Source organism: Hippichthys cyanospilos, chromosome 6 (genome assembly GCF_059441005.1).
Source record: "Hippichthys cyanospilos isolate Australia breed blue-spotted pipefish chromosome 6, RoL_Hcya_1.0, whole genome shotgun sequence".
Lineage (NCBI taxonomy): Eukaryota > Metazoa > Chordata > Actinopteri > Syngnathiformes > Syngnathidae > Hippichthys > Hippichthys cyanospilos.
In genome coordinates, this window is record NC_142374.1 from 16,742,763 (window position 1) to 16,768,176 (window position 25,414).

Sequence of the window (25,414 nt, forward strand, 5' to 3'; positions counted from 1 at the left end):
TTTTCTAACAGCTCCAACAATGCAGCGGCCCTCACAATAGGACCAGCTTTGAAACTCATAGCGGGGCCAGCTCTGCACACGCGTGCACTACGACAGCAGGCAGTCCACAATAGAGGAGCTTTCCTCTATACATCTGTATACAGATTTAGACTTGGTGGGCCGCAGTCCCAGGAAGGAAAAAAAAAAGATTACTTTGCGCTGGGACTGGATCGAGATTACACTTCCTACAAATGACCTCTTAAAAGACAGGTACTGTAATTGGATTCTAGTTTGTTCTTGTTGAGTTGATTGTCACGTGTAATGGTGTTTCGTAGTAAACATAGTCTTAAAATATTCATGTAAATGTAAATATGTGACAGAAAAGTACACTTATTGAAATTCAAACACGTGGAGCAAGGAAATTGTTTTTTTAAGTCAGAAAATGATGCATTTCAATGGGTTTTGTACAGAGGTTAAATTGTAAAAATAAAACTGCATTTCAATAGTTGAAATAAATATGTTATGTCTTCAATTTAGGGCAGCAATTACTGATTATTTTTTGAACTGATTCATCAATGAATCTGATTGAAAATGTTTTCATTTCCATTTGTTCATTCATTCGTCATTTACAATTGTTCAAGCAGTAACAACTGAATTGAGATTCATTTACTGTGTTGGTGCATAATATGACAGGAAAAAAGGGTAGATATTTTCAATGTTTCTTTTTGATTCAACATAAATTTGTCCATATGGATGGAGAAAGAATATTGGATGGTGAGAGGGTCAAATTCCAAGGATTTAGACCATTTTAAATTAAAAAAAAGGTCTCAAAATGATAAATTCAGTGTTGCTGCTCTTATGTAATTCATATAATTTTGCTGCGCATGCATCAGTATAAATGTATGAGGTGTGATCTAATGTCCAGCCGTTTTTATTGTGGTGTATTATCTCTTCTTTGCTAATGCATCACAAAAAATTCAAAATTAATCAGGAATAATAAGATTTTTCAACACCTATTTTCTACATAGCTTTTAACATATTTAATTATTGGAATTAATGCAAAATTAATTGAAAAACAATTGTTTTTAAACACTGATACCATTACGAGTACGGTGCTTGAACTCTGCTTTGCAAAGTGCTCAAAATTATAATTATTTTTGTTCCAATAAGTCGTCGAGCAACTTTTCAAAGTACAACTACTTTGTGCCAGGGACTTTCTTCTGTTGGTCTACAAAGTTAGAAGAGTACAGCTCCCAAAATTAGTAATTAGAGCTGAGCTAAATGAGTTACTTTTCTACAATGCTTTATCAAATTTAAATTAATTTTCAATGCTAATGCTTTAACTTTAACAGCCCTAGCTTATATATGATTTTCTTGGGCAAATAATGACAAAAATGACAAAAATTCTGAACTATCATCCAATTGTATGAAATACACAAAAAATATCAATACCTGTGGGGTGGTGGATCAATGTTCATGTGCATGATGATGTTTTTGCTTACAAACGTGAACTCATAGTTGTGTGAGTTCTGTCAGTCTCAGCAAGATGAGTTCACAGCCCATTGAATTTGAATGGGGGGGGGGGGGGGGGGGTAGCTGTGCGTTTGGGATGAGGAACCCCCCAGAGTCCAGCACCTTTTCCATAACCACTACATACATGTGTGAATTCTTGGGAACGTTTTTGACATCACACTGTTTAATATATATACTGTATATTGTGCGGACAGTGTTTTAGGGAACCGGAGGCCAAGTGCGCTGCCTGCTAAGGAATACCATGTGGTCCGGCCGTGCTCTCGTTGTGTGCCATGTGCTTGTGTTGGTGCTGTGTGTGTCTGCGACTGAGGACTTCGACTGGACAAAGAACGACCACGGCTCCTTCTATTATGGCACTTTTCCAGCTGGTACGATGACCCCTACATACCAGTGCAATTTCCACTAATTGCATAGATCGGGGATTAACATTTATTAAGGAACTCTGGTCTTGGAGTGGGACTTTAAATTCATATTTTGTGCGGACAACGTGTCCATTTTAACGAATAGTTGATGTGTCTATCAGGATTTTCGTGGGGTGCCGGCAGTTCAGCCTATCAAACAGAAGGAGCCTGGGATAAGGATGGAAAAGGCCTGAGCATCTGGGACGTGTTTAGTCACAAGAGGGGCAAAATTCAACAAAATGAGACAGCTGATTCCTCTTGTGAGGGTTACTACAAAGTCAAGGTAGGAGGTCCCACAGATTCCGATGAGACTTGTTTCCCCCCGAATAAATATTTAATTGCTGCTTGTTTTGTCGGACAGGATGACGTTTCGCTGATGAGAGAGCTCAAGCTGAACCACTATCGCTTTTCCATCTCTTGGCCTCGACTCATTCCCACAGGCATCAAGTGTGAGCAAAAAGTCATCTACATTTACAGGAACAGTCAAAGGTTTCAATTGGACATTTTGATTGGAAGTCAAAAAACTATACATTTCAATAGGCAGAGCTATGAAATAAAGTCATTCCGAATCATCAATCATCATCCACATCACAAAACTGACTGAGAAAATACCAAGATGTGCAAAGGTGCCGACTAGATTTATTTATATAGATCACAACAGCATCAATGGGCTTCCAAATTTCAAAATTTATTAGGAGAGATTTGGGGGAGGAGTAATGTTGTGTGCTAATAATCAGTATTTAAATTCAAGTAAAAAAAATGTTGATCATCAAACTTTATAGATACGTTTAATTTATTTATAGTAAGTTATTCATAATTAAGCGGAAATGTGTTGTTTGGGCCTCTGTGCTTAGAATTGTTTTTCCACTAAGCAAAATAAAATGTTTCATTTTTTTTTATCCAAGTACTTGATATTTTATTCAAATTTTCTGAAAATACACATAGCTGCAGCTCCTTTCATTTATCAATGAATCAGATTAAAACATGTTTTCTATTTCAATTTTTTAAAAAATCAGTTTAATCTGTAACAACAACTTAAAAAAGACAACAGTTTTGATCCTTGAATTCCAAAGTAAAACCAATAATGTAGTTTGAGTCAAAACAACGATAAAATGTTTGCTTTCATGGAGTCCTGCAGAAATCAGATCATATTTACTTTTGTGAATCTGAAATCAGAGGATTTGGATTATTTAAAAGGTTAATCAATTATCGATGACTTTAATGATCGATTAGTTGTCAAATACCCGATTAATCATTGAAACTCTAGTTTTGTTTTTTTGTTTCATCAATATTTCTTCATGTCAATGACTGAAGTATTGATCCACAACTGAGATGTTTGAGTAATGATATTACAATAATAATAACTTTTAACTCATTCTTCATCACAACACAACACCACATGGCAATTGATATGAAAACAAAAAGATACGTATATATTTTTTTGACATATTTTTCAAATTCACTTTACAGCTGATCATATCAACGAAAGAGGAATTCAGTACTATGACGATCTGATCGATCACCTGCTAGGCAACAAGATCACTCCCATTGTGACTTTGTATCATTGGGATCTCCCGCAGGTTGGTGCACACAGACTTCAAATCGAGCCCACCTCCCCAAAAAAAAGCTTTTTATCGAGTCCCTCCATTTTGTTTTTGCAGGTCTTGCAAGAGCGATACGGTGGATGGCAGAACATAAGCATGGTCAACCATTTTAACGACTTTGCCAACCTGTGCTTTGAAAAATTTGGCAACCGAGTCAAATATTGGATTACATTTAGCAATCCGTGGGTAGGCAAATTTTGCCTTGAATCGTATTCTACAATTCTCCGGTATAAAGCCTGACATGCCAATACTTTATATGGTTTTAGTCTGTCGCAGTGGAAGGTTATGAAACAGGTGAGCACGCTCCTGGGCTGAGGACTCGAGGAACTGGAGCATACCGTGCAGCCCACCACATTATCAAGGTAGGGCCGCTGCTGGCCAATGCACGCACGTAACTTGGGACTAAATTAAAATTGCACAAATGAAATGAAAGCACGCAGCTGTATCGTGTAGAATGTAGATCATCTGGGGTGGTTCAGATTCAGTGTCCATCTTACAAAAACATAAAACTATCACGCTAAAAATTCTGATTATTAGATGTAACATATTGTGCTGGTAGCTATAGATGTGTATTGTACTGTTTTTTTTATCGTTCGTTTTGGACTGGTTGCTATGGATATTCATCTTTCAAATGTCCATAGCAACCAGTATCTTAGGAAAAAGATATTTAGCAGACACTTTCAGGAAGTGTTAAATGACCACTGGACAGTAAGGTAAGGACTTCATCTGAGATTTAACATCAACATATTGGGCAAAATTGGTTCTTTGGCCTCAAGCCCAAAACAACTTTTCGATTAGGCTTACATTCATTGCTGAGGCGTCATCAGCCAAAGTTTGTATGCTTTAATGTTGCTACGTGTGTTTTTTAATGTCTAATAATCACAATGAGAAATTTGATTTAGGATTTTTAAACATGATTTGCCAGTCAATGTGGCCTAGAGGTGTCCAGAAAATGTTATTATGGAGAATATCTCTCAAATGCACTGGGCCACATAAAGAAAATAAAGATGTGATGCTATTTTGATGGTTCAACACAGTTATGTTTTTATTTATTCTTAGCGTAATAAGTAACATACCGACATATGTTGCTTGCATTAATGCACAGGGAGACTGGATTTGCAATGAAACACGCAATGGTCTTTTTACCTTCAGTTTTCATATTTCATTTGTCACATTTGATTTAGATTTCATCTCAAATAAACAAGCGTAAAAGTGGAAACTTGTGTGCCCCAGACAAATGCATTTCATACATGATGGCTCATTAGTAGTAGGTAAATGCCATTGAGGAGTAATCCAAACATTACATTATTAGAACACAATACATGATTACACACAAGGAGGTAGTTTTTGTAGAAATCCAAAAATGGACATGTCCACCCAAAACTCATTTTTTTCCCCCCACAGGCTCATGCTAAGGTTTGGCACACATATGACACACAGTGGAGGCCCAAACAAAATGGTAGGCGATCACTCAATCATTTGACCAAACTGTATATTTTTCCGAATCAATTTTTTTTTTTTTTTTTTATCACTACCTTCTGCATCCGTAGGTCTTGTGGGCATCTCCCTGACGGCTGACTGGGGCGAGCCTGTAGACATCAGCAACCAGAAAGACATCGAAGCGGCCGAGAGATACGTCCAGTTCTCCCTCGGCTGGTTCGCCACGCCCGTCTTTCACGGAGACTACCCTCAAGTGATGAAAGACTTCATTGGCAAGTAGAGTCACAATCCCTCCAGAAATAACCAGTGAATTCTTACTGGAGCAGAGAGAAAGAAAGAACAGAATTGAAGACGGTACTGAATGGACATACGGCTTTGTGCACAGGTCGAAAAAGTGTCCAGCAGGGTCTCGGGGTATCCCGCCTGCCCACGTTTTCCCCCCAGGAGAAAAGCTACATCAAGGGTACTTGTGACTTCCTGGGCGTCAGTCACTTCACAACACGATATATCACACAGAAGAATAACCCGACGGGTCGCGGAACCAGCAGCTTCTTTATGGACCGCGACTTGGCCGAGCTGGTTGACCCCCAGTGGCCCGACCCGGGCTCCGAGTGGCTCTACGCGGTGCCGTGGGGTTTTCGACGCATGCTCAATTTTGTCAAGGTGATTTCTAGTGCAAGTGTTGGGTTATACGAAGTCTGGGCGAAATGGCCAAACAATATCATCTCAATTTTCTTCAATCATTCTGGATGATAACAATTTAAATTGATTTTACTGAAATGGAAACAGAAAAGGAATGGAATTCCATCAAATATTTTTTTTTTAGATTATTAAAAAAAAAAAAATCCAGGGGAAAATGCTGTATTTTTTTTAACTATGAGGCATACCCAATTATATGGCTCAATCTCAACGAACGTGTATATTTTAAGAAAATCCTATATATAAGGTGCACCCAGATGTAATACACAAGGAACAAAAAAAAAAAAAAAAAAACTACAGCAAATGAGTCAAACTTTATTCAACTTGAGTGTGACATCCATACATAGGGCACATTTAATTTTAAGGTGCATTGTCAATTTTTGAGGCTAAAGCATTTTAAGTGTGCCCTAAAATCCGAACAGTACGTTATTCAGACAAAAATAATGAATACTGATTTATAGTGAGTGTTAACGTTAACCTAACATTCATAGCTTGTGAATAGTTTGCTTAAAGGATCAGTCAATATATTTTGCCATTTTTAAACAGTAAAAAGTAGATATTTTCTCTATAATTAATTCAATGACTAAATTATCTTACTGTTATTATAATCGTGTACAGTTACTACCTTTTTAAAAAATGTCTTCTCAAACCTGCATGTCCATGAAAAAAATTGATGTAATAATAAAAAAAAAAAAAAGCTTAAATGTTTTCTTTTACATGGCCTGTACAAATACAGTACGTGTATATTATATTTTATGGAACAATACATCTGTATCACTAAAAGTACACAACATATGAACAATTTAAGGGATACTTATTTAGCCATTTTCAGCAGTTCAAAGTTAATAATTTGTCTTTTGTAAACCTCTCTTGTAAACCACCCATTTAGCATTCTTCCCGATTTGCATCATTTTCAAATCAGCTAAATTAAATATGACAAATGAATTATATTTATCGCCCATCTCTTGCTTCTACCATATAACTGTAGATAAGAAGTGGCCATTAAGTCGATGACAAGGCACCAGTTGATTTAGTTCCTCTTTGTAGACCCAGTATGGAAACCCAATGATTTATGTGACTGAGAATGGAGTCTCTGAGAAGATGCATTGCACAGAGCTCTGTGATACCTGGAGGATACAGTACTTTAAAGAGTACATCAACGAGATGCTAAAAGGTGAACACGCTAAAACCCTTCAACATTTTTTTTTCTTATCTGCATAGCAATAAACTGAATTTTATTCTCATCTCAGCTCTCAGAGATGGCGTAAATCTTAAAGGTTATACCGCATGGTCCCTGCTGGATAAGTTTGAGTGGGACGAAGGCTTCAGTGAGAGGTTTGGCTTATATTACGTGGACTTCAGGAACAAGAACAAGCCTCGCTATCCTAAAGCTTCCGTTCAGTTTTATAAGCGCATCATCAGCGCTAATGGTTTTCCCAACCAGAGAGAGGTAAGAGCCACCCACGATGATCAAATCTGTCTAATTTACTAATCGTAATTGCTATTCCATAGGCAAAGTTTAAAAAAAGCATAGAGCTGCCATTGTGACAAACATTTTTGCCTGGCAAACTTGTACGAATGTACTTGCAAATACACTCAAATGTAATTAATGCTAAAACCATAGCATTTTCCCCATAATGCCATGAACTTGCATGTACCCTGTGGCATTATGGGGAAAAAATCTTCAATAGACAGAAAAAAAAAAGTGTTTAAAACTCCATCAAACCACTTTAAAAATTAAAGTGTATCCGTGCTGCTCAGAAAGAAAAGTATACTGTATATAGGTTATCAAGAGGAATTGAACCGAAATGTAATTTTGGTTTCACTGGTTTCATTAGAGCAAATGCTAATATGCACAGCCGTACTTGCCAGTAGGCAAGGCGGAGATGTGACATGACATTGTTGACAGCTGGTCCTTTTTTCCAGTTTCCTATTGAATGGGCGGTGTTTTCTAGCTCAATACAAATCAATACAATTTTCCAGAGTCAATAATTAAGGAAGGTCCATCAATCCAACAGGACCAACTTTGGAAAATTGTGAAACTGACTCAGAATTGTCAGACTACGACCAAGAAAATGCCGTGCTTTGAATGGGAGACAATGGAAGGAATACCTGGGTGTCACCTTTCAGCCCCCTGCTGGTTGTCTGCATGTTGTCTCAACAAATAGTTTCATCAAGCAATTATATTTTTCTTTTATACAACCAGCAGAACCAAGAACACTTGACAAACCATACACTGTATATTTTCCTTCCAAGCACTGCAGGTAAACTTAAAAAAGGCAAACAATAGAGAGAAAAAACAAAAAGTCATCCAAGTTGATACTGTAACCATTGTCTCTTCAGCAAGGCCCACAAGGTCCATTTTAACCCCTTAAGTAAGCAAATATGGTACCTTGCCCTCTTTGACTCTGCATCTAAGAACATGCTTTAAACTCCACAGGTTGAAAACTGGAGGAGGAAAGCTGTGGAGTCCTGCTCATCAAGTAACCAGCTCCTTGCTGCAGGTCAGTCTGCCTTTAAAAAAAAATAAAAATGTAATGCCCGTAACTAACAACTAGCTGGGGTAAACAAATAAAGATTCTGACCTCAAATGCAAAACTTGAGGCGGACTGCCAATTGTCTCAGTTTATAAATGTGGCATTGTCTCCTTACACATGAACCAGTGAATCGAATTAGATTGGCAGAGACAAAGTCAATTTAAGTAGTAAAAATTATAAACCTAGCAAAAGAAATCTGAGAAATCTTCTTTGTTTGCCCCCCCTCAGCTAGAAGAAAAGCAACGGAACATGCAGAAAAGCCAAGGGTTTGGCCTGTGCATGATGAAGTTTAGAACTTGAGGGTACAAGTCTTCACTTCAAGTGTGTCTTTTACTAACAGTTAACTTGCATGAATTGTGTACCTAACAACATTTAAACACTTGGCCACATGTTCGTGTTCAAAATGTCTATAAAGTAGCGTGATGGACATTTTTTCATCGACCGGTGGTACAAAACTGCTCCTTGCAATAGTTCCCACTAAATGCATGCAGTTCTCAAAGGGTTATCAATTTTGTAATCAACTCTGAGTTATTTCTCTTTTTTTAATAGAGGATCAGCGGAGTACTGCTGCCAATATTCTAAGACTTATACATGGTAAGACACCTATATGACCTCAAAAGGAATAAAATAAAGACAAGGAGTATTTTTGAAAAACACAAACCCTTTGAGTACTGCAAAATGCTTTAATGCCTGCTCGTAACCCAATGTATGCTTTTCAGTTTCTAAAGCGTGTTTGTGTTTTGTTTCCAGACCCGCTGACCAGCCACATGGAGATGGTAACTGAGATTGTCGTTCCAACTGTGTGCACGCTCTCCATTTTACTGAGTGCCGTCTTCCTCATGTTCCTGCTGCAGAGGCGGAATTAAATGATGCAATAATCACAACCCCGCAATAACACAACCACTCAGAGAAGAAGTAAATCAGATATTTAATGGATTGTGTGTTAACATAAATACATTATTTTGATTGAATTTCAATTTGATGTGGAAACAGTGTTCGCTAAAGGAAGAATTTAAAAAGCGGCAACATGTTTAATCTTCCCATTAAAACATTGCTGTGAAATACCTACACTGTCCTGTTTTTTTGGTTGGGAGGTCATGGAAGGTGCAAGAGAACAAAATTATTCCTGTGTTAGATTTGTGGTTTTACTTAGCCTGGCAAAAAAAAAGCAACAAGAATAAAAAAAAAAAAAAAAATGCAGTTTTTCTATTGCTGTCATGCGTAAATTCAGGAAAAGTTGACAAGGCTGCAGCACACCAAGGTGGAGAAGCAGACAGGTTCTGGGCTATCACTGTCCACTGTTTCATATTAGACAAAAGGGAAGGATTAAAAATGATACATTTTTAACATTACTGGCAGTCGCAGTTGGATGCTTCAGAATGAGCAAAACTCACCATATTTAGGGGGGATGTGATCAACAAGTGGTCTGTCGCTGACTTGTAAGGTTGTCTTGACCTTGTGGGGCCCTTGCCCGCTGGACACTTCTACTCCCCACAAAATTGGAAGCTCACTGTAATGAACATGAACAAACATTTACCAAGGAGCTGACTTAAATTGAGGGACATCTGAAAGTCTTGTACCTCCTTGATAGTGACATGAAAATGGGCATGTACCAGCTAGATCGCCAGACTTCCAAGTAGTTTTAATCTATGTTTGTGTCATTTCTTGTTTATTTCACTTTTAATACGCGTTTTGCTGCATGTTTATTATATTTGGGGCAGCATTTCATATCGAAAAGCCTTGATTACAGTAGAACAAGTTCACACTGAACCAACATCTTCAATGCACATCATAGTAAAGTCATTTTGTTTCATTAGGATCAAACCTACTTCTGACTGAGATGGCTTATTTACCTGTTTTTGAAATTAAAACATTAAATGCAATCATTTAACTATCTTCCATGTTTCACAGGAACCCTGCACTGATAAATGATTTTTTTTGTTTTTGTTTACATGTTTACCCGTCATTACATTAAAAAGTTCAGAGAACATCTTATTGCCAGCAGTGATATTTCATGTTTGAAATGAAATTTTCAATTGAGGACACCCGATATACACAGAATAGCTTGTGTTCATTTCAATAGACCAACAATTCACACAAAGTTAGTAAAAAACGGTTAAATGAGACGTACTATGCACCAAAAAAAAAACATTCTTCCTAGCCAACACTGCTGTGACTTGTCAACATTGTCAAGTACTAAAGTCAATTTGATTTTTTTTAATATTCTAACCAGGCCCAACTAATGAAGTAGTTTTGGTGGAAATTGACTTTCCTACTCACAAACCCTTAAAACAACACAACGTGAATGAAAACAAAACCAAAGATGAGTCAGCCCTTTTCAAGCCATTGAAGCAGCATAGCAAAGCAGTTTGGACATAACCGAACAACTTTTGTACAAACAGCGGTCTTCCTTACTTTTGGTAGAAATGAGTGATCAACGCTGGCTTGATTTGCAGTTTGAACTCATGAGTCTCATCATAGGGGGATGTTTTGTAGTGCTGTAAACACAACCTATTGGAACGGAGAACAGTAGAGCGCATAGTAAAATTTCAGTGCAATGGTTTACAACAACAACAGTAAAAAAAAAAAAAAGATAATCCAATGAGCAAAATCGACTGACTGAGTGAGCAGGAACAGTCTATCACAGGGCAAGTCTAGGAATGAGCTGCAAGTCACGACTATTTCCAGGAGATGGTGCAGTTTCTTCAGCCGGACAAACTGCTCCTGCAGATCCACCTCTGTGCTGAGGTAATAACTCTGTGTGGAGTTCATCATGCTCAATATCTGCTCTAAAGCCGATGATAAAATGTCCGCAAACTTACCAAGTTGTTTGGAGTTGTCAGTTCTTGCCCTGAGAAAAAAAGATAGAATACCATAAAGTCCTAACCATACAATTTCAAAACAAACACGAAACCTTCGGAATTTTTGATAAGTGATGTTGCATACAGGCCTAAACAATCCAATCAATCAAATATTGCATGCCAATCCATTGGAGAAGGAACATAATAGAAAGTGTTGACAGGTGTTTACCAATGAGGTAGTTGAAGTAATCTTTCCTCATCTTGTCCAGGCCCATTTCTAACAGCATTCGGACAGCCGTGAGGCCTGTTAGCGACACGTGCTCCATCTTCTGGTGGTAGGACTGCTGAATGAGCTTGCTGAGAGAGCTGCTATTGTCTCTGTGAATCTGGTGGGAATTCAAACGATATAAATAACATGGCAGTCAATGAGCCAGCCTGTCATTTCTCTTTGTTAACCAGATGAGAGAAGCCTTACCCAAGGCTTGATGTTGCCATAGGTCAGGGCCTCAATGACCAATTTAAGACTGTCTGCAATGTCTTGATAACACACCACACCTGAAAAATGTTTATTTTATCGCCGCCTGCGTTGTGCCACCGCCACACAAATCCCGATTGCTCTAATGACAGAATTGACAGACTCACTCTTTCTCAAGCGAACCCACAGCTGCTCCACAAAATCCAAATCGCCTCGCTCCAGGAAAGAGTTAAAAAGCGGAGGGTCGATTTCAGGGTCTGTCTTTACAAACAAACAAAGGAAAATATGATAGACGGGAAGGGGCATTGTTGATCCCACTCTGCAAACAAGTGCAACACATGTACCGTAAAATACAATATACACAATCTTGCAGGTACAACGTATTACTGTACACTAGTAATACGTGCACGTTAAACCAAACCCATAATTTCATATACTGAAGTAATGCAGGGTTATAGTTGACTTTCATTGAGATGGAAATAACATCGTGTCAGAAGACTTAAGAACTTTTAATAAAACATGCTGTGTAAACAATGGAGTGAACATTTGATCAAAATACTTTTATAAAATCAGGGAAAAGTCATTTGAAAAGTTAAAAAAAGAGAGGTAATCTTGTGTATTAATTCTGCAACAAAAATACTTGACTCACTTTCACTCAAAATTTTGTTTGTGTATGAACTACAAATGATTTTAGGTTCAAAAACTATATGACCTTTTTCGCCGTTTTAAGTCGTAAAAAGTTAATTATTTTGTCCACAACTAATTTGGTAATTAAATTCTATTATGTACATGTCAAATGGCCAAACCCAGAAAACATGTGAGCTGTGATTGGTCATTACAAAGCCTTGAGCACATGAGAGGAAAATTTCAATCAACATCAAGTGGCAAAATATGTTTTTAAACATTAGTTAGTAATTAATTATAGACAAAATATTATTTTTTTTTAAAGCTGAAAATGGCTAAATAAGTTAAGCATCTATGTGATTGTTCATGCAATGCCTTCTTTTAGTGATATGGGTGTATTGCACCATAAAATATATTAGAAATATATTTCCACTGGCCAATAAAGATCAAGCATTTAGCTTTTCCTTTAAATCAATAGAATTAAAAAATAATACATATTTTATAAAAACATGTCTGTTTTCCTGTACCTCTTTAGGTTTTGAACCCTGCTCCTGTTGCAACTTAATGCGCCTCTGTACCTCTAAAAGAAAAAAAAGAAAGAATTATCAAAGGAAAAGCTGTAAAACCTATGAAATAAAACATATACCTTCAAGGTATTCCTTGGTCAAATCCACTGCTGACTTGCTTTCCAAAGGATCCAACCACTCCACCTCACCGGTTCTTAAACCATCAGCAAGAACCTTAATAATTCAAATTCGGCAGGATTGTTAAAAATAATCTTCTCTGCGGTGCATCAAATGCATCCATTCGTTATGTGCGCAGATACACATATGTGCTCAATTACAAAACGTTTACAGGTGTGAAATTTTGTAGCATGGACCGAAAAAATAAACATACTTGAAGAAACTGCAGTTCCCTGAACATTGCAAACATGGGGCTCCTCATGTCTCCACTGGCAACTCTGATATTCTGCAACATTTTATATGCCTTTGTTAGAGTGTGTTACAGTTTCAGAGCGGGGTGACAATTGAGTGGGACTCCAGCTTACTAGCATAGCTGTGGCGGACAGCGGAGGTGTCTCAAGGACGCTCTCAACGTGGCTCCACTTGAAATCCACAGTCACGCTACTTTGTGATCCAATTGTTGTGTTGTCAACCTCAATGGAGCCAAACATGAGGTACTGGGCACTTCCTTTAATGGCCATCTAGAGGCAACACAGAAGGAGTCATATTCTCTAAGAGAAAACTCAAGGGAGATAAGGTAGGATGTTGGTTTACCGTGGATGTGTGATGCCTTTTCTTGTGCTCTTGTTTTAGCTCATCTAAAGTTATGAGTGAACTTTTGTTCACAACAGGTCCTAATAGTTACATTCGAAAATAAAGGTCACAAAAGTGCATTTTGTTTCAAGATGAATTAAGAATTATGGCCATATACCTGCACATGTAACAGAGTACAACTTGACACCAGACACTTTATTGGCTACGCGGACACCTTCAACTCCAAACCAAGTTGTAAGATCTGGATCAGACATGTCACATCGTGCCCACAGAGGTCGTAGGGCAGGATCGTCCACAGCGTGAATGTTGATATTTTGAGATAGCGTGTACCAAGAGAGCAGCTGCCTTTAAAATAAAAACAAACCAGATGAAAACATTTTTTTTGGTTGCATGGCACGAGATCAGGGGTCACTAACCTGGACATACAGTATGTTTTGCTTCAGGAATGTCTATTGTAACTGGTAACTCTTTCCATTAAACAGTAGTCAAGAAGTATAATAGCATTTTGTTTCAAAAAGTTTCATGACCCTCACACTACATTATATGGCTAAATTGTTATGATTTTATCACTTGCTTTGTTTGAGGTCTTATTTTAAACTTAGAAGCACCTTGCTTTTCTGACTGTGAGAGGCTGCGGTCCCAGCTCAATCTGAAGAGCAGTTGAGACATCGCTGTCTGTGCTGTTTGAGGTCTCAAGGGTCGACTCATCATCAGAGTCGTTTAATTTAGGAACCTTTGAGAAAAAAAAAGAAATAATGCATATGACTTACAATTACATTTAGGATAACGAGCAAACACTATAGTTTTCCTTAAATTGAGAAGTTCTCACAGCTTTTTCACAAATGAAGATTTCCTGGTCCCCGTAATCCAAAAGATGCAGAACAGCAATTTTGGCTCCATCCTTTTTCAATATTTGTATCTCATCCTGAAAATACGAGGTACGTACGAAACAATATAACTAAAATACATGAAACATTTGTGTCACCGGAAAATCAAATTACCTCATAAATGCATCCGTGATTGTTTTCATTTTCTTGAAGATCCCTATGAACAGAAAACAGCGTAAATCATTCGGTGTACAGTACTGTACTTCAGAGCTAACTCTCACCAAAACAGGGCTTTTGGAACCAAACTTCTTAAAATATAAACGGCAAAGACCACGTAACTGAGGTGCTAACTTACCTGAGTATATTAAAAAACTCTTTCACACATGATAAAACTTTGACGGCCATGAGGGAAAAAGGCAGTTTGTTACGACTCAAACTTGGGTGCTTCTGTTTAGATTTTGACTGTCGCGCGCTCTGTTAATGACGTCATAAGGTCAGAGTTCGATACAAGTGTGATACATAAAAAAGTAGGCACAAAAACAAATTGCATATGACTAAACTCAACGAATCTACACTTTATGTGAAGATTATAATAGTTTTTAAAAGGATATCGTTATTTTCAGAATGTATTTCCGTTTTTGTGTCCACGTTCGACAACGAGGCATAAAGAAATAGTCCCCACAGAAAGGCACCAGTTTAAACGGACGCATTTGTAGCTAATGAATGTAAAATCGTAAACATACTTGATTGAATAGTAACCTCATTTTAAGGTGTGTTTTTAATAGTTCTAGCCCATTTGTTAACATTTGGCTTTGGGCGGAAGTGATGTTGGTTTCGGCGGAGGCATAAACCTTGGAGGGCGAATTACACGTTTCCTTTTTTCCGTGGCCGCCATACCGAGTGGAGCGTGATTGCCGGCGTGCCCAAACGTAAAAACCCAATATGGTGAGAAAACAAATTTGATACTCATCCTTTAACTTATGTTTCGCGTTTTTGTATCAACAATAGCTTCATGTCGCTGTAGAAAAGGCGTATTTTGAATAGAAATAAGAGATTTGAGCTGCATTGCTGCGGTTGCATCAACTAACACGAGGAGCCATTTTGAGCTAGTCGGAGGCTAGTCTCCATTGTGACACGTGTGTTAGCTTTTCCCTTAACTTTTCTACGGAAGCGAAATAATTCACATTTGCAATGAATGCCAGACTAGACACTTGCGGCTCTTTGTTATGTAGTTCGATATCATGTATTGAGTTGTGTTCAAGCAAACGTAGTGCAGGTTACAGGCCTACCTATTTAGGCTGACAATCAAGAGCTAACAGGCCCCGTTCGGTGTCTGCGAGAGAACTTGTAAAGAGAGTTATAGTCAATCTTTGAACTACGCTGTAAATAACTGTCTGAAAGTTGTAAATCGGAATTAAACTTTTATATGAGACAATTATGAAAACCCAATTTCCATTAAATTGATGCGTAATTAGTTAATGTACTCATAACATTGAATAGGTGCAGAAGATACGTTTTTTTTTCCCACCAGGCCTGTGCCCGACCCCTAATCTCGGTGTACTCCGAGAAAGGAGACTCCTCAGGCAAAAATGTAGTCCTGCCTGCAGTGTTCAGGGCTCCCATTCGCCCTGATGTTGTGAATTTTGTGCATACCAACATGCGCAAGAACAGTCGCCAGCCCTATGCAGTCAGTGAGCTGGCAGGTGAGTGCAATAAACACCTGTTGGTACCACATCCAAGCAATTTTATTTTACTTGTGACATGTATGTTTTAGGTCACCAGACCAGTGCCGAGTCCTGGGGTACAGGAAGGGCTGTTGCTCGTATCCCTCGTGTGAGGGGCGGAGGTACTCACCGCTCAGGCCAGGGTGCCTTTGGAAACGTATCCTTTTTTTTAATTAATTGTTGCCCTGCTTCTAGGTAATTAAGAAGTGCATTGATGGTGTAATTTGCGTCCGACGCTGTGTCCAGTGACAGAATGCCTGCTGTCAAATGCTGGGGCAGTGGACTGATGAACATTGATTCTGAGCATGCCAGCGTATTTGAATCTTTTTTTTTCAGTATTTGTGTAATAACCTTGACTTTTCCACAAGATGTGTCGTGGAGGACGCATGTTTGCCCCCACCAAGACATGGCGTCGTTGGCACCGCAGGATCAACACAAACCAGAAGCGCTATGCCCTATGCTCTGCTTTGGCTGCCACTGCCATCCCTGCACTTGTCATGTCCAAGGGTGAGAGATCCCTCAAATAGATCATAATCCTAAACTGATTATTCAGCGGTTCAGGAAAGTTGTGACCACTTGCCATGATGGTGTAATTTGCGTCTGACCCTTTGAACAGTGACAGTTGCCTGCTGTCTCAAAGCTGTCTCAGGGTGTTGATGTATGTGTTAGTCTGAGCAGGTTCAACTGAAACCCAAATAATGGTGGTGTACTGTTGATGTTAAGTTATTACCTGTTCTTTTCTGCAGGACACCGAATTGAAGAAATCCCAGAGGTTCCTCTTGTGGTTGAAGACAAAGTTGAGGGCTACAAGAAAACCAAGGAGGCAGTGCTCCTGCTGAAAAAGCTTAAAGCCTGGAATGACATTAAGAAGGTAATCACAAGTTTCATGAATTTGATTAAACATCTGTACTTCATTAATAGTGAAGGATTGCACAATTCCCTTAAGTTAAATGTAGTTAATGGTTTTCACTGTGCTTCGACTAACGCAATTCGTCCATCATTAGGTCTACGCTTCTCAGCGCATGCGTGCTGGCAAGGGTAAAATGAGGAATCGTCGCCGCATTCAACGCCTGGGGCCTTGTATCATCTATAACCAAGATGCTGGTGTCACCAGGGCATTCAGAAATATTCCGGGTAAGTTTTCCTAAAGTAATGAACGGTTACCAAATTATACTTATAAATATGTGGACTAAGTTGAATGAAATATAAATTGGCATGATTTTTGTCCTTTTTCACACTGACTTTACTGTAATGCAAAGCGGGGTTACTGCTATTTTATTTGGAAATATTTCCATATCCCAGAATTGTTATGTCCCTTCAATTTTAATTTAAAGATTACCATTTTTAGTTTTTAATTATGTGTTAAACTCAATTGCGATTGACCTCAGTTTCTGATCATGGGATGGAATCTGGACAATCCCAGTGATTAAATAAGTTATGTGATGCAGGTTCTGTGGTCTTACACTTGATTTGCAGGTATCACTCTCCAGAACGTGAACAAGATGAACCTACTTAGAATTGCCCCCGGTGGTCATGTGGGTCGCTTCTGTATCTGGACTGAGAGTGCTTTCCGCAAACTGGATGCTTTGTACGGCACCTGGCGTAAACCTTCTACCATCAAGCGCAACTACAAGTGAGTTACTTGTGGAACGGCATAAGAAAAGTAGCTGTAGTAACTGTGATGAGCTCTTCTACTTATTGGTCTGTGTTTATGACACCCATGATATAAGTGAAGCTCTGAGTTAAAAGTACCTTCATTGATTCAATTGTTGTGTTTTTTTTTTTTTTATATATATAAAACACACGTTAGTAATAATCATTCCGTTTTAGCTTGCCAATGCACAAGATGACCAACACAGACTTAGGCAGGATTCTGAAGAGCGAGGAGATCCAGAAAGCACTTCGTGCACCCAGGCAAGTGAACGTTTGAAATAAAAAATAGTTGGGAAAGAAAGAAATTCTACTCTGAAGATAGTCCTATTTCAGTTCTGTGTTTCTAAATCCTGATGAGTTGGAAGTTCTGAATAATAAAATTAACCGAGCGCACAAATGACTACAAAGTTCTGATTTACATGTCATCAAGCATTTTCCATCTCATTGCAGGAAGAAGATCCACCGTAGAGTCCTGAAAAAGAATCCTCTGAAGAACTTAAGGATCATGTTCAAACTGAACCCATATGCCAAGACAGCCAGGCGCCATGCCATTCTCAAGCATGATCCCAAGGTAAGAAATTGGCAACCATTCTTTAGCATGCCTTTTTTTTTTAAATAAATAAAAATAATCCGATTTATTTGTCCAACAGATAAAGGCTAAGATGCTGAAGCCCAAGAAGAAGCCTAAAAAGAAGGGAGTGCCCAAGAAAATAAAAGCCCAGGCTTGACTTTATCTGACTAGAGTTCAGTGAACAATAAATAAGTTTGGTTTAAATCAAAATAGTCTGACGTGTCTAACATGTTATATAAAACTAAAATCTGTCAAACAATATTCTATTCACAAACGAGGGAAGTCATTGCAGAAATGTACTGCAAACCTATAGTTTGGGGGGCTTTATTACATGATTTACAGCCATCCATTTTTTTCCTGATCTTGAAAAGAAGCCATTAAGACACGTAAGTATAGGCAATTATACTTACATGATAACGTCACCTTTTAAAACAAATTATTTTTTACTGCAGAATGAAGTTAATCTCAGAATATTGGATGTTTCTACGCACTTTCTGGGTGCTTTCTGTAAACTGGTTGAGCTACAGAGCACTCGGTGGAACCGGCTTGCCTTTATTGAAAAAGTGAGTTTCTTTGTAGGTTGCCTACTATTAGTGTAAACTATTACTGTGATGAGATTTCTCACTTAGTGATCCGTGTTTTTGACAGCTGTGATAGTTGAAGTTCTGAGTATTGGATGATAACACTTATTTAACCAGGTAGTGTAAGGGGAAATTTTAACCAATATTTCTTCATTTTCAGGCTGCCAAGGCAAGATGACCAGACCTGATCTCGATTCTAAAGAGTACTTTGGACATCTAAGTAAGCAAAACTTTGGGAACTTTTTTGAAATACCATGTTGACTGCTATTAGGAGTGTAAACTATTACTGTGATGAGAATTCTCACTTTAGTCCGTGTTTTTGACAGCTGTGATAGAAGTTGAAGTTCTGAGTATTGGATGATAACACTTATTTAACCAGGTAGTGTAAGGGGCAAATTTTAACATTTCTTCATTTTCAGGCTGCCAAGGCAAGATGACCACATCTGATCTCGATTCTAAAGAGTACTTTGGACACCTAAGTAAGCAAAACTTTGGGAACTTTTTTGAAATACCATGTTGACTGCTATTAGGAGTGTAAACTATTACTGTGATGAGAATTCTCACTTTAGTCCGTGTTTTTGACAGCTGTGATAGAAGTTGAAGTTCTGAGTATTGGATGATAACACTTATTTAACCAGGTAGTGTAAGGGGAAATTTTAACCAATATTTCTTCATTTTCAGGCTGCCAAGGCAAGATGACCAGACCTGATCTCGATTCTAAAGAGTACTTTGGACACCTAAGTAAGCAAAACTTTGGGAACTTTTTTGAAATTCCATGTTGACTGCTATTAGGAGGAGTGTAAACTATTACTGTGATGAGAATTCTCACTTTAGTCCGTGTTTTTGACAGCTGTGATAGAAGTTGAAGTTCTGAGTATTGGATGATAACACTTATTTAACCAGGTAGTGTAAGGGGCAAATTTTAACATTTCTTCATTTTCAGGCTGCCAAGGCAAGATGACCACATCTTATCTCGATTCTAAAGAGTACTTTGGACATCTAAGTAAGCAAAACTTTGGGAACTTTTTTGAAATACCATGTTGACTGCTATTAGGAGTGTAAACTATTACTGTGATGAGAATTCTCACTTTAGTCCGTGTTTTTGACAGCTGTGATAGAAGTTGAAGTTCTGAGTATTGGATGATAACACTTATTTAACCAGGTAGTGTAAGGGGAAATTTTAACCAATATTTCTTCATTTTCAGGCTGCCAAGGCAAGATGACCAGACCTGATCTCGATTCTAAAGAGTACTTTGGACATCTAAGTAAAGAACTTTTTTGAAATACCATGTTGACTACTATTAGGAGTGTAAACTATTACTGTGATGAGAATTCTCACTTCGGTCCGTGTTTTTGACAGCTGTGATAGAAGTTGAAGTTCTGAGTATTGGATGATAACACTTATTTAACCAGGTAGTGTAAGGGGAAATTTTAACCAATATTTCTTCATTTTCAGGCTGCCAAGGCAAGATGACCAGACCTGGGATCCATTTTAGAGTATTTTGGACACCTAAGTAAGCAAAACCTTGGGAATTTTTTTAATACAATAAAATAAATAAGTATGCTATGATGATACTCCCACTCTGGTCCGTGTTTCTGAATCCTGATGTGATGGAGGTCCTGAGCAATACCTAACACATACATACTGTATATAGTGAGTGTTAAAGTTGGTATGTAGGATTTCATTGTGTTGTTCTTTCAGGACTCCAGAGCAATCCTGGCAAGCACCTTCCTGAACCAAGTGGTCGCAAGATGGGTTCCAATGAAAGCAGGTATTGAATTTAATTCACCAAACATTTCACATTATTTCCAAGCTTAAAACACACTTAATTTATTTCAGTACTCCATTTTAGAGTATTTTGGACACCTAAGTAAGCAAAACCTTGGGAATTTTTTTTAATACAATAAAATAAATAAAAGTATGCTATGATGATACTCCCACTCTGGTCCGTGTTTCTGAATCCTGATGTGATTTAGGTCCTGAGCAATACCTAACACATACACACTGTATATATTGAGTGTTAAAGTTGGTATGTAGGATTTCATTGTGTTGTTCTTTCAGGACTCCAGAGCAATCCTGACAAGCACCTTCCTGAACCAAGTGGTCGCAAGATGGGTTCCAATGAAAGCAGGTATTGAATTTAATTCACCAAACATTTCACATTATTTTCAAGCTTAAAACACACTTAATTTATTTCAGTACTCCATTTTAGAGTATTTTGGACACCTAAGTAAGCAAAACCTTGGGAATTTTTTTTAATACAATAAAATAAATAAAAGTATGCTATGATGATACTCCCACTCTGGTCCGTGTTTCTGAATCCTGATGTGATGGAGGTCCTGAGCAATACCTAACACATACACACTGTATATATTGAGTGTTAAAGTTGGTATGTAGGATTTCATTGTGTTGTTCTTTCAGGACTCCAGAGCAATCCTGACAAGCACCTTCCTGAACCAAGTGGTCGCAAGATGGGTTCCAATGAAAGCAGGTATTGAATTTAATTCACCAAACATTTCACATTATTTCCAAGCTTAAAACACACTTAATTTATTTCAGTACTCCATTTTAGAGTATTTTGGACACCTAAGTAAGCAAAACCTTGGGAATTTTTTTTAATACAATAAAATAAATAAAAGTATGCTATGATGATACTCCCACTCTGGTCCGTGTTTCTGAATCCTGATGTGATGGAGGTCCTGAGCAATACCTAACACATACACACTGTATATATTGAGTGTTAAAGTTGGTATGTAGGATTTCATTGTGTTGTTCTTTCAGGACTCCAGAGCAATCCTGACAAGCACCTTCCTGAACCAAGTGGTCGCAAGATGGGTTCCAATGAAAGCAGGTATTGAATTTAATTCACCAAACATTTCACATTATTTCCAAGCTTAAAACACACTTAATTTATTTCAGTACTCCATTTTAGAGTATTTTGGACACCTAAGTAAGCAAAACCTTGGGAATTTTTTTTAATACAATAAAATAAATAAAAGTATGCTATGATGATACTCCCACTCTGGTCCGTGTTTCTGAATCCTGATGTGATGGAGGTCCTGAGCAATACCTAACACATACACACTGTATATATTGAGTGTTAAAGTTGGTATGTAGGATTTCATTGTGTTGTTCTTTCAGGACTCCAGAGCAATCCTGACAAGCACCTTCCTGAACCAAGTGGTCGCAAGATGGGTTCCAATGAAAGCAGGTATTCAATTTAATTCACCAAACATTTCACATTATTTCCAAGCTTAAAACACACTTAATTTATTTCAGTACTCCATTTTAGAGTATTTTGGACACCTAAGTAAGCAAAACCTTGGGAATTTTTTTTAATACAATAAAATAAATAAAAGTATGCTATGATGATACTCCCACTCTGGTCCGTGTTTCTGAATCCTGATGTGATGGAGGTCCTGAGCAATACCTAACACATACACACTGTATATATTGAGTGTTAAAGTTGGTATGTAGGATTTCATTGTGTTGTTCTTTCAGGACTCCAGAGCAATCCTGACAAGCACCTTCCTGAACCAAGTGGTCGCAAGATGGGTTCCAATGAAAGCAGGTATTCAATTTAATTCACCAAACATTTCACATTATTTCCAAGCTTAAAACACACTTAATTTATTTCAGTACTCCATTTTAGAGTATTTTGGACACCTAAGTAAGCAAAACCTTGGGAATTTTTTTTAATACAATAAAATAAATAAAAGTATGCTATGATGATACTCCCACTCTGGTCCGTGTTTCTGAATCCTGATGTGATGGAGGTCCTGAGCAATACCTAACACATACACACTGTATATATTGAGTGTTAAAGTTGGTATGTAGGATTTCATTGTGTTGTTCTTTCAGGACTCCAGAGCAATCCTGACAAGCACCTTCCTGAACCAAGTGGTCGCAAGATGGGTTCCAATGAAAGCAGGTATTCAATTTAATTCACCAAACATTTCACATTATTTCCAAGCTTAAAACACACTTAATTTATTTCAGTACTCCATTTTAGAGTATTTTGGACACCTAAGTAAGCAAAACCTTGGGAATTTTTTTAATACAATAAAATAAGTATGCTATGATGATACTCCCACTCTGGTCCGTGTTTCTGAATCCTGATGTGATGGAGGTCCTGAGCAATACCTAACACATACACACTGTATATATTGAGTGTTAAAGTTGGTATGTAGGATTTCATTGTGTTGTTCTTTCAGGACTCCAGAGCAATCCTGACAAGCACCTTCCTGAACCAAGTGGTCGCAAGATGGGTTCCAATGAAAGCAGGTATTCAATTTAATTCACCAAACATTTCACATTATTTCCAAGCTTAAAACACACTTAATTTATTTCAGTACTCCATTTTAGAGTATTTTGGACACCTAAGTAAGCAAAACCTTGGGAATTTTTTTAATACAATAAAATAAGTATGCTATGATGATACTCCCACTCTGGTCCGTGTTTCTGAATCCTGATGTGATGGAGGTCCTGAGCAATACCTAACACATACACACTGTATATATTGAGTGTTAAAGTTGGTATGTAGGATTTCATTGTGTTGTTCTTTCAGGACTCCAGAGCAATCCTGACAAGCACCTTCCTGAACCAAGTGGTCGCAAGATGGGTTCCAATGAAAGCAGGTATTCAATTTAATTCACCAAACATTTCACATTATTTCCAAGCTTAAAACACACTTAATTTATTTCAGTACTCCCATTTTAGAGTATTTTGGACACCTAAGTAAGCAAAACCTTGGGAATTTTTTTAATACAATAAAATAAATAAGTATGCTATGATGATACTCCCACTCTGGTCCGTGTTTCTGAATCCTGATGTAATGGAGGTCCTGAGCAATACCTAACACATACACACTGTATATAGTGAGTGTTAAAGTTGGTATGTAGGATTTCATTGTGTTGTTCTTTTAGGACTCCAGAGCAATCCTGGCAAGCACCTTCCTGAACCAAGTGGTCGCAAGATGGGTTCCAAGGAAAGCAGGTATTGAATTTAAGTCATCAAACATTTCACATTATTTCCAAGCTTAAAACACACTTAATTTATTTCAGTACTCCATTTTAGAGTATTTTGGACACCTAAGTAAGCAAAACCTTGGGAATTTTTTTAATACAATAAAATAAGTATGCTATGATGATACTCCCACTCTGGTCCGTGTTTCTGAATCCTGATGTGATGGAGGTCCTGAGCAATACCTAACACATACACACTGTATATATTGAGTGTTAAAGTTGGTATGTAGGATTTCATTGTGTTGTTCTTTCAGGACTCCAGAGCAATCCTGGCAAGCACCTTCCTGAACCAAGTGGTCGCAAGATGGGTTCCAATGAAAGCAGGTATTCAATTTAATTCACCAAACATTTCACATTATTTCCAAGCTTAAAACACACTTAAGATCGTGTCATTTATTAGAAAAAGATGGCTTTTCAGGCAGGCTTGCAAAGCAGCCCTTATTACTTTCACTTAATTTCACTTGGCATGCAGGTTTGAAGTTAAAATGTATATCATTTGATTGCACTTTTTGGCCTAACATCTCATGCAAATTAGAGACCCAGTTAGAGCAAAAAAGAGCACAACTTGTATAATATCTGGTGGTGGTCACATTGCTGAGCCATGAGTGGGCATCCCAGGCTGCTTGAGGCTAATAGTTGTGCACAACCTGCATCGAAAATCACTTGCTCTTCCGAGTGACTGATAAATGGGTGCAACTGAGTGGAGGATGAAATGTCTCGTGAAAAGAAGCTTAAATATACACCATGTTCAATGTGTATACACCAACATTTGGCAATCTTTTCTTTCTATAGTTTGGAATTATGTTGTCACTTTATGCTTTTAACAGTTTTAATCCATTTAGTTTTTTTCTTACTATTGATAACTCCAAAGAAGTCATAAGATGCACTTTTTTGCAGGTATCACTCTCCAGAACGCAAGCAAGATGAACCGACCATGACGGTGGTCATGTGGGTCGCTTCTGTAGCTGGACTGAGAGTGCTTTCCGCAAAATGGATGCTTTGTACGGCACCTGGCGTAAACCTACCATCAAGCGCAACTACAAGTGAGTTCCATGTGGAACAGCATAAGCAAAGTAGCTGTAGTAACTGTGATGAGCTCTTCTACTTATTGGTCTGTGTTTATGACACCTATGACATAAATGAAGCTCTGAGTTAAAAGTACTACCTTAATTGATTCAATTGTCGTTGTCTTTTTTTTTTTTTAATAAAACACATTGGTAATAATCATTCCATTTTAGCTTGCCTATGCACAAGATGATCAACACAGACTTAGGCAGGATTTGGAAGAGCAAGATCATCCAGAAAGTACTTCGTGCACCCAGGCAAGTGAACGTTTAAAATAAAAATAGTTGCACAAAAGAAATTCTACTCTGATGATATTCCTACTTCTGGTCCGTGTTTCTGAATCCTGATGAGGTGGAAGTTCTGAATAATAAAATGAACCGAGCTCACAAATGACTACAAAGTTCTGACTTACATGTCATCGAGCATTTTCCATCTCATTGCAGGAAGATCCACCGTAGAGTCCTGAAAAAGAATCCTCTGAAGAACTTACAGATCATGTTCAAACTGAACCTCTATGCTAAGAGAGCCTGATGTCATGCCATCCTCAAGCTTGACCCCAAGGTGAAACAGCCAATTTTTTCGAGCATACCCCCACTTT

The 25,414-nt window shown here is 37.9% G+C and overlaps 4 protein-coding genes, 10 non-coding genes and 11 pseudogenes across 35 annotated transcripts; 24 read left to right on the plus strand and 1 right to left on the minus strand.

Moving 5' to 3' along the window:
- Nucleotides 1-44: 44 nt before the first annotated feature.
- Nucleotides 45-9,259, plus strand: lctlb (lactase-like b). Of its 4 annotated transcripts, none has more exons than XM_088416525.1 (15): nucleotides 45-249; nucleotides 1,707-1,880; nucleotides 2,036-2,196; nucleotides 2,275-2,362; nucleotides 3,384-3,493; nucleotides 3,575-3,703; nucleotides 3,784-3,879; nucleotides 4,922-4,976; nucleotides 5,068-5,229; nucleotides 5,343-5,620; nucleotides 6,704-6,830; nucleotides 6,907-7,106; nucleotides 8,097-8,160; nucleotides 8,743-8,787; nucleotides 8,944-9,259. In XM_088416525.1, the coding sequence occupies exons 2-15, from the start codon at nucleotides 1,754-1,756 to the stop codon at nucleotides 9,057-9,059; spliced, it is 1,758 nt and encodes a 585-aa protein (XP_088272651.1). In that variant the 5' UTR covers nucleotides 45-249; nucleotides 1,707-1,753; the 3' UTR covers nucleotides 9,060-9,259. The 4 variants fall into 4 exon arrangements, with proteins under 4 accessions (XP_088272651.1, XP_088272653.1, XP_088272654.1 ...); XM_088416527.1 differs by lacking the exon at nucleotides 8,743-8,787 and adding an exon at nucleotides 8,422-8,495 and having other exon boundaries at nucleotides 46-249; XM_088416528.1 differs by lacking the exon at nucleotides 8,944-9,259 and adding an exon at nucleotides 8,422-8,495 and having other exon boundaries at nucleotides 46-249; nucleotides 8,743-8,759.
- On the minus strand, nucleotides 9,109-14,662 carry zwilch (zwilch kinetochore protein). 2 transcript variants are annotated; one of them, XM_088416529.1, is made up of 18 exons: nucleotides 14,553-14,662; nucleotides 14,372-14,414; nucleotides 14,200-14,295; nucleotides 13,979-14,103; nucleotides 13,528-13,715; nucleotides 13,371-13,450; nucleotides 13,142-13,297; nucleotides 12,991-13,062; nucleotides 12,740-12,833; nucleotides 12,621-12,673; nucleotides 11,637-11,730; nucleotides 11,470-11,549; nucleotides 11,224-11,380; nucleotides 11,016-11,044; nucleotides 10,814-10,950; nucleotides 10,609-10,704; nucleotides 9,588-9,703; nucleotides 9,109-9,491 (listed from the first exon to the last, which is right to left on the minus strand). In XM_088416529.1, exons 1-18 carry the CDS (start codon nucleotides 14,600-14,602, stop codon nucleotides 9,421-9,423), a joined length of 1,737 nt encoding a protein of 578 aa, XP_088272655.1. In that variant the 5' UTR covers nucleotides 14,603-14,662; the 3' UTR covers nucleotides 9,109-9,420. The 2 variants fall into 2 exon arrangements, with proteins under 2 accessions (XP_088272655.1, XP_088272656.1); XM_088416530.1 differs by lacking the exons at nucleotides 13,979-14,103; nucleotides 14,200-14,295; nucleotides 14,372-14,414; nucleotides 14,553-14,662 and adding an exon at nucleotides 13,787-13,884.
- A 321-nt stretch (nucleotides 14,663-14,983) lies between these two features.
- On the plus strand, nucleotides 14,984-18,355 carry rpl4 (ribosomal protein L4). Its single transcript, XM_088416255.1, has 10 exons — nucleotides 14,984-15,142; nucleotides 15,729-15,900; nucleotides 15,972-16,078; nucleotides 16,290-16,428; nucleotides 16,668-16,792; nucleotides 16,926-17,055; nucleotides 17,398-17,554; nucleotides 17,752-17,839; nucleotides 18,029-18,145; nucleotides 18,225-18,355. The coding sequence occupies exons 1-10, from the start codon at nucleotides 15,140-15,142 to the stop codon at nucleotides 18,300-18,302; spliced, it is 1,116 nt and encodes a 371-aa protein (XP_088272381.1). The 5' UTR covers nucleotides 14,984-15,139; the 3' UTR covers nucleotides 18,303-18,355.
- On the plus strand, nucleotides 16,129-16,227 carry LOC148422443 (small nucleolar RNA SNORD16). Its single transcript, XR_015866038.1, has one exon. It is a non-coding gene; the product is annotated as a small nucleolar RNA SNORD16 (small nucleolar RNA).
- On the plus strand, nucleotides 16,499-16,598 carry LOC148422444 (small nucleolar RNA SNORD16). Its single transcript, XR_015866036.1, has one exon. It is a non-coding gene; the product is annotated as a small nucleolar RNA SNORD16 (small nucleolar RNA).
- On the plus strand, nucleotides 17,595-17,666 carry LOC148422445 (small nucleolar RNA SNORD18). Its single transcript, XR_015866027.1, has one exon. It is a non-coding gene; the product is annotated as a small nucleolar RNA SNORD18 (small nucleolar RNA).
- Nucleotides 18,356-18,467: 112 nt separating the features above from the next.
- On the plus strand, nucleotides 18,468-24,737 carry LOC148422446 (uncharacterized). 18 transcript variants are annotated; one of them, XM_088416257.1, is made up of 20 exons: nucleotides 18,468-18,531; nucleotides 18,598-18,708; nucleotides 18,887-18,946; nucleotides 19,146-19,205; nucleotides 19,408-19,467; nucleotides 19,670-19,729; nucleotides 19,932-19,991; nucleotides 20,183-20,240; nucleotides 20,429-20,498; nucleotides 20,789-20,858; nucleotides 21,149-21,218; nucleotides 21,509-21,578; nucleotides 21,869-21,938; nucleotides 22,229-22,298; nucleotides 22,589-22,658; nucleotides 22,942-23,011; nucleotides 23,295-23,364; nucleotides 23,653-23,722; nucleotides 24,006-24,075; nucleotides 24,649-24,737. In XM_088416257.1, exons 3-9 carry the CDS (start codon nucleotides 18,901-18,903, stop codon nucleotides 20,460-20,462), a joined length of 378 nt encoding a protein of 125 aa, XP_088272383.1. In that variant the 5' UTR covers nucleotides 18,468-18,531; nucleotides 18,598-18,708; nucleotides 18,887-18,900; the 3' UTR covers nucleotides 20,463-20,498; nucleotides 20,789-20,858; nucleotides 21,149-21,218; nucleotides 21,509-21,578; nucleotides 21,869-21,938; nucleotides 22,229-22,298; nucleotides 22,589-22,658; nucleotides 22,942-23,011; nucleotides 23,295-23,364; nucleotides 23,653-23,722; nucleotides 24,006-24,075; nucleotides 24,649-24,737. The 18 variants fall into 18 exon arrangements, with proteins under 18 accessions (XP_088272383.1, XP_088272382.1, XP_088272390.1 ...); XM_088416256.1 differs by having other exon boundaries at nucleotides 18,515-18,708; XM_088416264.1 differs by lacking the exon at nucleotides 23,653-23,722 and having other exon boundaries at nucleotides 18,515-18,708.
- LOC148422447 (small nucleolar RNA SNORD18) lies at nucleotides 18,749-18,818 on the plus strand. The gene has a single exon (XR_015866035.1). It is a non-coding gene; the product is annotated as a small nucleolar RNA SNORD18 (small nucleolar RNA).
- On the plus strand, nucleotides 19,010-19,080 carry LOC148422448 (small nucleolar RNA SNORD18). The gene has a single exon (XR_015866030.1). It is a non-coding gene; the product is annotated as a small nucleolar RNA SNORD18 (small nucleolar RNA).
- LOC148422449 (small nucleolar RNA SNORD18) lies at nucleotides 19,269-19,339 on the plus strand. The gene has a single exon (XR_015866031.1). It is a non-coding gene; the product is annotated as a small nucleolar RNA SNORD18 (small nucleolar RNA).
- On the plus strand, nucleotides 19,534-19,604 carry LOC148422450 (small nucleolar RNA SNORD18). The gene has a single exon (XR_015866032.1). It is a non-coding gene; the product is annotated as a small nucleolar RNA SNORD18 (small nucleolar RNA).
- On the plus strand, nucleotides 19,793-19,863 carry LOC148422451 (small nucleolar RNA SNORD18). Its single transcript, XR_015866033.1, has one exon. It is a non-coding gene; the product is annotated as a small nucleolar RNA SNORD18 (small nucleolar RNA).
- LOC148422452 (small nucleolar RNA SNORD18) lies at nucleotides 20,044-20,114 on the plus strand. Its single transcript, XR_015866029.1, has one exon. It is a non-coding gene; the product is annotated as a small nucleolar RNA SNORD18 (small nucleolar RNA).
- LOC148422453 (small nucleolar RNA SNORD18) lies at nucleotides 20,288-20,354 on the plus strand (annotated as a pseudogene).
- LOC148422454 (small nucleolar RNA SNORD18) lies at nucleotides 21,008-21,074 on the plus strand (annotated as a pseudogene).
- On the plus strand, nucleotides 21,368-21,434 carry LOC148422455 (small nucleolar RNA SNORD18; annotated as a pseudogene).
- On the plus strand, nucleotides 21,728-21,794 carry LOC148422456 (small nucleolar RNA SNORD18; annotated as a pseudogene).
- LOC148422457 (small nucleolar RNA SNORD18) lies at nucleotides 22,088-22,154 on the plus strand (annotated as a pseudogene).
- LOC148422458 (small nucleolar RNA SNORD18) lies at nucleotides 22,448-22,514 on the plus strand (annotated as a pseudogene).
- Nucleotides 22,801-22,867, plus strand: LOC148422459 (small nucleolar RNA SNORD18; annotated as a pseudogene).
- LOC148422460 (small nucleolar RNA SNORD18) lies at nucleotides 23,154-23,220 on the plus strand (annotated as a pseudogene).
- LOC148422461 (small nucleolar RNA SNORD18) lies at nucleotides 23,512-23,578 on the plus strand (annotated as a pseudogene).
- LOC148422462 (small nucleolar RNA SNORD18) lies at nucleotides 23,865-23,931 on the plus strand (annotated as a pseudogene).
- A 97-nt stretch (nucleotides 24,738-24,834) lies between the features above and the next one.
- LOC148422463 (small nucleolar RNA SNORD18) lies at nucleotides 24,835-24,906 on the plus strand. Its single transcript, XR_015866028.1, has one exon. It is a non-coding gene; the product is annotated as a small nucleolar RNA SNORD18 (small nucleolar RNA).
- Nucleotides 24,907-25,116: 210 nt separating this feature from the next.
- On the plus strand, nucleotides 25,117-25,184 carry LOC148422464 (small nucleolar RNA SNORD18; annotated as a pseudogene).
- Nucleotides 25,185-25,414: the final 230 nt, after the last annotated feature.

Bases quoted from the DNA above. Each gene is read 5' to 3' on its own strand.
- lctlb (XM_088416525.1), top strand. From the start codon at position 1,754: ATGTGGTCCGGCCGTGCTCTCGTTGTGTGCCATGTGCTTGTGTTGGTG. The intron at 3,494-3,574 runs GTTGGTGCACAC...TTGTTTTTGCAG, and splicing joins ATCATTGGGATCTCCCGCAG to GTCTTGCAAGAGCGATACGG. The intron at 5,230-5,342 runs GCAAGTAGAGTC...CTTTGTGCACAG, and splicing joins AGTGATGAAAGACTTCATTG to GTCGAAAAAGTGTCCAGCAG.
- zwilch (XM_088416529.1), bottom strand. From the start codon at position 14,602: ATGGCCGTCAAAGTTTTATCATGTGTGAAAGAGTTTTTTAATATACTC. The intron at 12,834-12,990 runs GTATGTTTATTT...TGAATTATTAAG, and splicing joins GGGAACTGCAGTTTCTTCAA to GTTCTTGCTGATGGTTTAAG. The intron at 10,951-11,015 runs GTAAGTTTGCGG...AACTCCACACAG, and splicing joins TGACAACTCCAAACAACTTG to AGTTATTACCTCAGCACAGA.
- rpl4 (XM_088416255.1), top strand. The intron at 16,079-16,289 runs GTATCCTTTTTT...CTTTTCCACAAG, and splicing joins GCCAGGGTGCCTTTGGAAAC to ATGTGTCGTGGAGGACGCAT. The intron at 18,146-18,224 runs GTAAGAAATTGG...TTTGTCCAACAG, and splicing joins TTCTCAAGCATGATCCCAAG to ATAAAGGCTAAGATGCTGAA.
- LOC148422446 (XM_088416257.1), top strand. From the start codon at position 18,901: ATGACCAGACCTGATCTCGATTCTAAAGAGTACTTTGGACATCTAA. The intron at 18,947-19,145 runs GTAAGCAAAACT...CTTCATTTTCAG, and splicing joins AGAGTACTTTGGACATCTAA to GCTGCCAAGGCAAGATGACC. The intron at 20,241-20,428 runs GTAAGCAAAACC...TTGTTCTTTCAG, and splicing joins AGAGTATTTTGGACACCTAA to GACTCCAGAGCAATCCTGGC.